At 38.7% G+C, this 11079-nt stretch overlaps 1 protein-coding gene across 1 annotated transcript; it reads right to left on the reverse strand.

The window, feature by feature from the left end:
- Positions 1-9139, reverse strand: LOC124258457 (protein ILRUN-like). Its single transcript, XM_046692558.1, is given in 7 exon segments — positions 1-381; positions 3416-3678; positions 4998-5195; positions 7032-7101; positions 7103-7140; positions 7143-7186; positions 8868-9139. Coding segments are annotated over 7 exon segments (837 nt in total). The 5' UTR covers positions 9023-9139; the 3' UTR covers positions 1-312.
- Positions 9140-11079: the final 1940 nt, after the last annotated feature.

The raw sequence follows: 11079 nt of genomic DNA on the forward strand, positions 1-11079 counted from the left end.
TACTATTCAATAATTTATAGCAACACTTGATCAAGTCCATAAATTAACTTCCAACAAAATTTTACATAATTTGTAATTTTCTAAAAAACTATACATGGCTTTTCATAATTCGTCTCTAGAGTACAAGATTTCCACCTGTAGTCTGTGAGCAAAGTGTTCCTCCTTTGAAGGGACATGCATCATACACAGGTTCGTCTGTCCTTTGCAGGTTATATGTATCTAGCTCTGTCATCACTTGAGCTTAGCTCACCTCCACTCAGTCACGCTCCATTCAAAAACACTCGTACGTATGACGTTGGCGTTAGCGTTTCGCTATGACATTTCTTCGTCCTGGGAATGGTCTGTAAGCTGCTGCATCATGCTGGGCGTCTCCTGGGTGGGCTGCAGGAGAGGAAACAGAGGTGTGCAGCAACGGCAGTAACGATTCAATGAAGCATGAAAGTATCAACATACTGGTATCGGTTTGTTAGGTTGCCCACCAATATTATCAGGGTTTTATCTAGATCTGTTAAGATGCCTATTTTCAGTTGGATTTCTGCAGCTACTGTCAGTAAAAATTACCAATTTGAAATCCAAATTCATGTTACTGGTACGTGAAACTAATGCTATGGCTTTTCAGAAGTGACTTGGACTTCATTGACCAATATGAGCAAAATAATGTTCCCCTAAATTACCTGCCAAGTGCACTTACTTCTCTGATGGGCATTTTAGAAGTTAAGGTGATGAAGAATGATGATAATTTTATGGATGTACAACTTATTTATTCTGCTCAAGAGACATAGATTCTAATGCAACTTGCTTGACAATAACATTAGAATCTATGCCGAAACATCACCTTTCACAGAATAAAGAAGTTGTATTTCCATAAAATTATTATTATTCTTAGTTTGGAATATTGGGTAAATATAAAACAATATGATACTTGTATACACATTAAGCATATATTATTTGGTATATAATTCAATGGCAAAGTACCATGTATGCACAAAAGCCAATGCCAGCTTCATTTGACCAACATCATCTAAATGTGTTTGCAGGGATTTACATGGAGTCCTGTATTTGCAGGTCCCTGGGACTCATACTCTTAATTTTCAGGGGTCCTGGACAACAAAATGGGGGTCCCAGACACTTAAATAATATTATTAATACTGTCATTGTATTGTGTATCATGATCATCACATTGTTACAGTAATTAAATTGCAAAAAATACCATAACCCAGCTAGTAGCAAACTCAGTGATAACTTACTGTCACTTGAGTGGAATTTTTACAAAAAGTATTAGGACTTTTTCTGCATCCCTGTGGACTTGCTAATAAATTTAGTTGTGTACATTGTCAATTTCTATGCGTATCAAAGTCAAACACTGATTAGAATTAGGGATGTCACGATACATAAGTTTCATGAATCGATACATTTCACGATACCCATGTCACGATTCGATACATATCACGATACCTATTTTGCCGGCATTATTGCGTAAATTTAGTTACATTTTGAACATTAATATTTCATATTTTATAATTGACTATGGAAAGATCAACATTTTTTATTCTCAGAGATTAAAAAGTTCTAATTTCCCATGAAAAATAATCATTTATAACTCTCATAAAAAAACATGATACATTTGCAAAATGTAAATACATAAACATATTTAAATCGATGCTTTCAAAACTAAATATCGATACAGTTTTGAATGTATCGATGTATCGTGGCGTCCCTAATTAGAATCTACATTGAAAGCACATTGTGCCTGGTTAGTGAATCCCAAACAGTCACTGACTGGCAATTAAAAAAATAGTGTCCAATGAACTTTCTTACAATGCAAGATTTTAAAGAAGAAAATGGTTTGCCTGAGAGGTCGCTGCCAGCTTAGTTTGTTTGTTGTTTAACGCTGCACTCAGCAATATTCCAGCTATATGGTGGCGGTCTGTAAATAATCAAGTCTGGACCAGAAAATCCAGTGATCAACAGTAAGAGCATCGGTCTATGCAATTGGGATACAGTGACATGTGTCAATCAAGTCAGCAAGCCTGACAAGCCTAATTTCACCACCGATCCAGTTTGTGGCCTCTTACGACAAGCAACATCCTCGATAATCTCCAGGGTATACGTTACGATCACTCTCCACTATACCCTGGATGCATCCACAGCTTGAGGCGATGATTTTATTACCTCCCCTGGCTGGCTCCGCATTCTCACAGAAGCCAATCACTTAAGCCGCCGTTGCAACCGAGCTTGCCAGTGTCAACAAAGATTGCGGTCGCAGTTGCAAAGGTTTGTTCGCAGTGCCACTCAGATTTTTGGGGAAATAATAAAGACAAATTCACAGATCTGAAACTTTAAAAAGAATATATGAAAGAACTCCTTCTACTTCTTTCAGAGTACCTCTGCATCAATTGTGTTGCCAACTTTAAACGGTTAGATAATTTAAGATGCGAAAGTGAGTAGTGATTGGTACGCTCAACTTCCCAGCGTAGGCACCTGACTGGATAAAAAGCAAAGGGAGGTAATAAAATCATCTCCCCAAGCCCTGGATGCATCCAGGGTATAGTTGAGAGTGATCGTAACGTATACCCTGGAGATTGTCAATGATGGACAAGCATGGGTTGCTTTAAACAATTTTTACCTGGATCTTCATTGGTCTTCACTGCAAGCAGCTGCAGACAGTTCCAAAACACATCTAACAAATCATTTGTGGGAATGTTACAAAAGTGGTCTTCAATACCCAAGTGTCTGAAGTATCAGCCCTCAATCACATGGCCCTTGGGCCCGTAAGTAGGTCACGGAACTTCGCGAGACCATAGTACTTCTGGTGACACACAATGTTTCATACCTTTTCGAGTGGTCTTATGGTTGTCAGTTGACAGTAAGGAACTGATAATCCTTCAGGAATAACAAATTTCCGATCTAACCATCCCCAAATTAGCGAACTATTATGACTGCCAACAGCTGTGACACCCAAGCCATCTAGTCAAGTTATATTTGGTGGTCTCGCAATTTGGAACCGGAATTGGTTCTTGAATATACGCATGTCACCAGAAATAAGTTGGGCTCAGGCTCGCATATCGCAAGTTGGTGCACGCAAAGGGAGCTGGGAACCAGGTTTGTACCTGAAGTAGTCCCTCGTGAGACTTACAGCAGGGGTGGAAATAACCCATTGCCCGACGTCCGAGTCTAGTGTTGTTTTCTGTCGGGCAAGCTAATTTGTATATCATGTTATACCGGTGTCCAGTTGACTTTCCAATGTTAATTATGTTGTTTATTTAAAAGATCAACAAGAAAATCGGCCGGTATAGAGGAAAAATTATCAGGGCAAGTGATTTTACATGTGCCACTGTACCAGAGTACTCTAGCAATTTTAAAGTTATTTCCACCCCTGTTACAGGCCCTATTGGAAGGCATTGTATAAACATACCTGTGACAGACCTACAGGAAACCCCGGCCAGGGCATGGGTAGGGGTGTATTTGAGGGCCCTTCACAGTGTGGCTGGTGGGGTGAGGAGTTCATCTCGGGGGAACCAACGCCTTCCGGATGGCCCATCTTCTCTGGGGAACCGAAGGGATTGGCTGCCATTACATTGGTGGGGCTCTTATGGAACTCCTCTCCAAAGCGTGAGAGTTGTTGAGTAACTCCCAGCAAGCCACCTTCGTCCACGTTGATTATCACCCATATCACTTCTAGCAAAGAAAAACAATCACACGGTGTATCTCAGACATCATGGTTATAGAAGTGAGAGAGTGAATGAGTATGGTTTTATGTCGGTTTTAGCAATATTCCATCAACATCATGGCGGGAACACCAGAAATGGGCTTCACACACTGTATCCATGTTGGAATAAAACCCGGGCCTTTGGAGTCACGAGCGAACATATTACCACTAGGGTACTCCACCGCAACCAAGGTTATGAATGACTGGTGAAGGACTTAAATTACGAAAATCATACTCATCATGATTCATTTCATGGAAAATGCGATAAATCTGAGTGAGTGAGTAAGTATGGTTTACACCGCTTTAAGCAACATTCCCCCAATATAACGGCGGAGGACACCAGAAATGGGCTTCATACATTGTACCCATGTGGGGAATCAAACCCCGGGCCTATATTTTCGAAGCTCTCTTAGTGCTAAGATAGTTGTAAGTTAATGTTATTGTATGGCACTTACGACTATCTTAGCGATAAGAGAGCTTTGAAAATATAGGCCCTGGTCTTCAGCGTGATGAGCGGATGCTTTAATCATAAAGCTACCGGACTGCCCCGGTATGATGCCCTGTTCTATGAGAAGCAACAACACTACACAAACCAATTTTACTGTTACAATTGTTGTGTTTGTTTTTTGTTTAACGTTGCACTCAGCAATATGTACTCAGCAATTAGGATACAATGACATGTGCAGAGATGCCAACCCTATTTTGGGCCTAAGTGTAATACTGGAGGTCAAAAAGTGTAATTTGGACCTAAAAAGCGTAATACTTAAAAAAAAAATACTTAGTGAAAGGTGAAATACTTTATAAAAATTACTTGTAAGAAGGTTTATTCACATTAATAGGAAATATTCTAGACAGAAATACACGTGACCAATCATTATGAAGCTCCATACATTGAAATTTGTTGGTCATGTGACACAAAACTACTTAATTCCTTACAAGTTAATTGAAATGAGTAGCGATGCTAAGAGTAAGACCATTTCTGAACCCCTATACCGGTACGCGTTCTTGAAACACTTCCCTGTGAAATTTATTCACTTTATTTTCTTAAAACGAGTAGAAAAGCGTAATTTTCGCAGATTAAGTTTAATGGCGTAATTTTAATGGTAAAAATCGTAATAATTACGCCCAAAGCGTAAGGGTTGGCATCTCTGCAGGTGTCAACCAAGTCAGTGAGTCTGACTGCCTGATCCTGTTAGTCGCCTCTTACAACAAGCATGGATTACGTTATATATTTCCAACCCGGTTCTTCACGGGCAGCTTGGTCTTGAGGTCGGGGCAACATGCTCACCTCCAAACCCAACCCCAGTTGGTGTGTGCATCCTCCACTGCCCATGGTATGTCCCTTTCTGAGCTGGACTGGTCATCTCAATACTGATGTCGGTCATCTGACCTGGCTGTAGTGTCTCCACCATTGCACGATCTGTGGTACTGAGGTTCTCCCCGCTACAAAACTTCAGGCTGCAGCCAGGGGGCCATGCTTCTGTACCTGGTAACAGTCAAGTGAGTGAGTAAGACTAGTGGTAGTGAGCCCCAAATGATGTTGGTCTCAGCCAATTGGAAGTTTCTGTTTCTTGTTTAACGCCGCACTAAGCAATAGTCCAGATATATGGCGGCGGTCTGTAAATAATCGAGTCTGACCATACAATCCAGTGATCAACTGCATGAGCATCGATCGATCTGCGCAATTGGGAACCGATGACATGTGTCAACCAAGCCAGCGAGCCTGACCATGCACCGGATCCCAGTAGTCCGTTTAGCTTAGAAAACAAAGGCTCCGCAATACATGGCATAAAATGTCAATGCTTATCTTGGGAGTTACTTTTAATGTGAGAAAAATAAGGGCATATGTTGAAACGCTAATATTAACTAATTGTAAAATTCCGTTTTGTTTGACAACAAAAATGTGATGCTTTAGCGTACAGTTCCTTTTTATTGACTACTATGTATTAAATGTTGTGTAAATTTAGTGTATTAAATATACAATGACCAATACACAATTGGTATACGATGACACATGTCAACCATGTGAGCAAGCCTGACCACCCAATCCCGTTAGTCGCCTCTTACGACAAGCATGGGTTACTGAAGACTAACGCTAACACAGATCTTCACGTGTAAACCTCTCCAAAGAAACCAATCAGCACAGACATGGTGCTGTAGAAACAATCAGGGTGCACTGTATCAGTTTTGGGTGTGCCTGCTGAAAGCACCTCTGCACAGCTAATTCTGGATGACTGCCACAGAAGTCCCACTGCGGACATAATAGTCATTAGGTCTCAAACATATTACACTGATGCCACAATTTGAGTGATTCTTTCTCACATGGCTTTGACTGACAAGTTGAAGGGCCAGTGGTTCTTTTTGACTTGTGGTTTTCATTATCTTGGATATTGTATTGAAAATATCCTAAATATAATTTTCAATTTTGAGAAGGAATTGGAAAGTGACTCATTACAATTTGAGAAAATATTGAAATAACATTTGTCATCAGACACATGTTTTTTAATTATTCACACAATCTTGAGGGATTTAAATTATTATTTTTAAATAAATAGAAGTAATAGAAGTAAAACAACATGCAAAAGAATTCCATGCTGAACATTTACAAACCAATATTTGCATAAATGTATTTGACTGAACCTAAGTGCAAGCTGGTCAGCTGGAATGATATGATGTCAGATGAAATAAAGAAATTGGGTGTTTTGATTTGCTTGGGAATTTTCAAATATTTCTGGAGTAATGATAGAGTTATGGATTTGTCTGTGATACATAGACATTACTCACAAATATGGAATACAAACAAAGTACAATATTTGTATATAGTGTCTAGTGGTGGTCTGATTAATCGAAATAATCGAAGATTGGTCGCAATGACTAAACGACCAAGGAATCGATCATGTTTTCTCATAATCGAACACAAACAATTTTGGAACATTTGTTTGGAACATAGCAATATTTTTCACAAGGTTGGTTTTGTTTGTTACATTTCATAAGTACTATAACTTGTACAAGCTCGTTCAAAGTCAGGATTGAATTTATCTTAAAGACTCCAGGAAATTTATGTTCCTAACATACGAGTCATCCTTTAAAGATGAGAAATTTGCAAATTTGTTTTGTGCAATTTGCTAAAAAACCCGAAAAGAACTACATGTTTTTTCTTTATTTTTTTTGCATTAACAAAGATAACCAGGAAAATTTGATAAATGATGCTAACCAATTATTTTCGATGATTGATCGTTTGTTATGAATCAATGATTAATTATGAGATTTTATTTTTAACCAATTCCCAACACTAATAGTGTCTCAGAATGTTTAAACTCACCTCCATTTTGTACCCTCCATGTTTTGATGAACTTGTTGTTTGGGGGTATGGATTCCCCTTCTCCTATCGCGGACATCTTTGATGAAACTCATAGATGGCAAGTTGACAGGGGCTGTTCAAAGTCATAATATGACCCAATGGCTTCCTGTAGGTTCCTGCAAGAAACGAATAATAATAACAGTTTGATGCAGTCCTCATTTAACCCAGGCATAAGGAAATCTGAGCAAATTTAAAGGAAATAGTAATACTTTAATGTAATCTCTCAATAAGTGGTAGCATGGTCATAACTTGGATTCAAGAAATGGAATAGTTTTACTTTGTCAGGAAAAGTGCATCATTACCACTGATATAAGCAGGCAAAACCTAATCTGCTACGTCCTGTCACGGAATGTACTCTTAAATTTATTTTATTAAAAGTGTCTTTATCATATCAAAGAATAGCGTACATTGGTCGGATACGTATTTAAGTTGCTATAGCAATTCCAGATAACTTAGAACATAAAAACATGTGTTTTTATATAATATGTCATTTGATAGTATACTACTTGGAAGCAATTATGAACAGATTGAAAATATCTGTCAATGTAGTAACAGCTCCACTTCAAAACATTTCATCTTGATCATAAATGTATGTAGCATTTATTTTTAAAAGCATCTGCTTCTAGCACCAGAAAGACTTCGTGTACATTTATCCATCAAGTCAGACAGCCAGTAACTTCAAACACTAAAGTGAAATCTTGTCAGCTAATACTAGTCCAAATATTAACATAGTAATCTGTTGACAATAATGACACAGCATTTTTAGATCAGTGGAAGATTCCGGATGTTTTGACACAGGCTGACTCGGATTGTTTGCTGTTTGCTGTAGTTGTAACATCTACTTTTTGTCATCATGATGACAACTGTGCTGAGACAGATGAGACATAATCTTTCATATCAGGGATCAAAATAGTGCTTAATGTGCTTGACACAGCATGGCTAATATTGAAATAGCATGGATGAAATAGTTTCAGTGAAATGCACAATTAAAAATATGAATATAATACACACCAAGATTTATTTAATAGAAAATGCAATAAATCTGCACCTCATGGAACTGTTTATCAGTGGCACTGCCAATCTCACAGTTTAACATGGGCGTGGCCATGATTTTGAATGCCAGTATGCACAACAGGAAATCCTGTTTGGGATGATAACATAATTTGTAGGCTAGTTTATGGGTCAAGGACAAACAAAGCAGAACTATTCTTGCAGTCATGATAGTGTTCATAAAATCCTGATCTCAAGTTTACAGGTTTACATGATGTTCACTGATTTATTAAACAATGAATTGAAATGACATGATTAATTGGTTCACAGAAAGTATGGGTACACTTACTTACACTAAAACACCTATATTATCTGACTGGTACCCTATGGCACCCTTTGAAATAACTGCCATTCTATCAGAGCATATTTAGAGTGTATGGGATCCACAACCTACCTTAGAAGACTAAGTGAGTGCAAGACATCACATATGTTGATGGAACTTTTAGGCCAAAATATGGCTCATGGGAAACTAGAAAGAATGGCTAGAATATAGCTAGCTAATAGCACATTGCAACCACCAAACAGTAATCAAAATATATTATGACTCACAACTCAATACCTAATAATTCGGCAACATTTTCAAACAAAAACATGTTATCTCTGAAAATGACACTCCCTACACTCTTTCACAAAATTGTCAGTGTATCTTCGAGATTGATGTAAGTGTTTGAATACAAATTAGACAAAAGGGATTAGAAATGGCAAACAGTAAGTATTGTGACACGTTCCTGTCGTGGGTAAACATACCAGTTATTCATATCAAGAAAAAAAGCACAAGATGATGGGTTGAGTTTGTTTCCCAAGAGTTTTTGAAACTCCGCAATGAGCACATCTCGGTCCGTTGTGCCCATAGAACTAAACTGCTGGAGCAGCTGTCCGTCCAAATCGTTGTCCACATCCATAGCTATATTTCAGACTGTATTCCACCAAATATTTATTTATTTACTACCATTTGTTGTCTTAGAAAGCGAACGAAATTTATCTTCAACATTCTCCAAACGTGTTTCCGTCTCGGAATATTGACGTCCGGATATGATCTCTGCGCATGCGTCCTTCGCACGGCAATCTGGGAGATTTTATGTAGATTAGCCACGTGCAAGGGACTGTAAATATAAATAGTATCATATTCTTGTACCTGCCAAGTAACATGTTTATAATAAGATAATTTTGATCTATTAGCGTGCAATAATTTTGCTAGTTAAAACTTTGAGCGTAGAGACGTAATGACATCGACATACTTTTGCTAACAGAAGATATATATGCTAACGTCATTTCTCATGTGGGAGCTATACTTGCACAGAAACAGTTTGAATAGCTGTAGTGTTTCAACGGAACAAAATATCCAATTTATTACTAATGTTCGTCCCAACAACTTCCGATTACCCGTTTGTTTCAGAGGCAACGGCCAAAGAGACAGCCCAGAATAGCCAGGCATGATACAAGAAGCGAACGTAAAATATTACAGTCCACGCTGGGACGTAACTAGGCGCTTTCTTACACATCGTGATGTCGAAAATGATTGACCACCTTTGTGACAATTCAGTAGCAGAGAATAGCATTTAATCTGTAATATACAGTAGTGATTTTCTTGGTTTATTTGATAGGTGAGACAGTCGTGTCTTCAGACAACATAGAAACAAGCATTGTTTGTTTGTGACTTGGCGACATTCCAGGTACATGTGTGCTTGTTGTATATAAGTCGAGTCTGGACCGGATAATTCGGTGATTGAAATGCCCATTGATCTAATGAACAATGAAATCGGCGTTGTTTGTTTTGGTTCAGCGTCAGCAGCATCCCAGGTACACATCATTGCAATCGATGAAATCAGCCTTGTTTGTTTGTTTGTGTGTGGTTCACGTGAGCTTGTATATAATTGCATATAATTCGAGTCTGGACCGGATAATTCGGTCATCGATCGAAGTATTTAAATCAACCAAGACACCTACCACCCGGTTCGTTTAGTAGTCCCAGAAACCAAATAAGAAGACCCCGGAGTCTATATGATATACAGTGGATTCAAATATCCAGGATGACACTGGTAGACTATTGTTAAATTTGAAATGCTTACGGAATATACCCATATCTGTGTTACAATTAATCAGTCGGGAACTGAAATCATTTGCAGGAATGTTAAACTTACAGGGATCTAAAATAGAACAGATACCTCACACTATACTGCTCGCGTAAGAGCCAATTGTATAAGGTGAGTTGATGAAAAACGGTGACTCCATCGGTGTGGGATACTGCTCATGAAATCAATCACTGGATTGTTTGGCCTCGATTCCTTTTACAGGCTGTCTTGATGAAGCTTGTATACAACTGAAATAAAGTTACAGTGCATTATTTGATGTTCTGCCATTTTAATGCATAAAGATAATAACATGATTTGTGGTGTTTTCCTTAATCACTGTTTAACTGTCGATAGGATAGTATCGAAATCTGTATGATTTGACACTAGGCATCATGACACGCCCTTGCAGAGATGTGGTGTCAAAAGTCAGTTAAAAATCAGCATCGTGTGTGTCCATCATTGGCGCTGATGCAGGAAGAGGCATAGAGGACATTATGCAATTGAAAAAGCTTAGGGAATGTTGTTCCATATCTGAACCAACGCTTGTCCAAATTCAGCTAACGTCATAGCTGATTCTGGGCTTGACGTTAACGTCTCTCCATTTCACCGCATGCGCGCTCGATATGGGTCAGGTCCTGAGAAACAGCTGGTCAGGGGAGTACCGAAATGTTCTGCTGTCTCGGGAAGTCTGTCACAACACGAGTAACATGTGGACGGGCATTATCTTGCTGAAGCGTGTATTTCCGTCTCTGTCTTTCAATGAACGGATGCACATGAGGTCATATGATCTCATTCCTGTATCGCAAACCTGTCTGATTACTACTGACAATGGCAAGTTGTGTCCGACCATGGGATGTGATGTTTTCCAATACCATAATGCTGCCGAC

The sequence above is a fragment of the Haliotis rubra genome, unplaced genomic scaffold, assembly GCF_003918875.1.
Source record: "Haliotis rubra isolate DU_JTF1 unplaced genomic scaffold, ASM391887v1 Scf694, whole genome shotgun sequence".
Taxonomy (NCBI): domain Eukaryota; kingdom Metazoa; phylum Mollusca; class Gastropoda; order Lepetellida; family Haliotidae; genus Haliotis; species Haliotis rubra.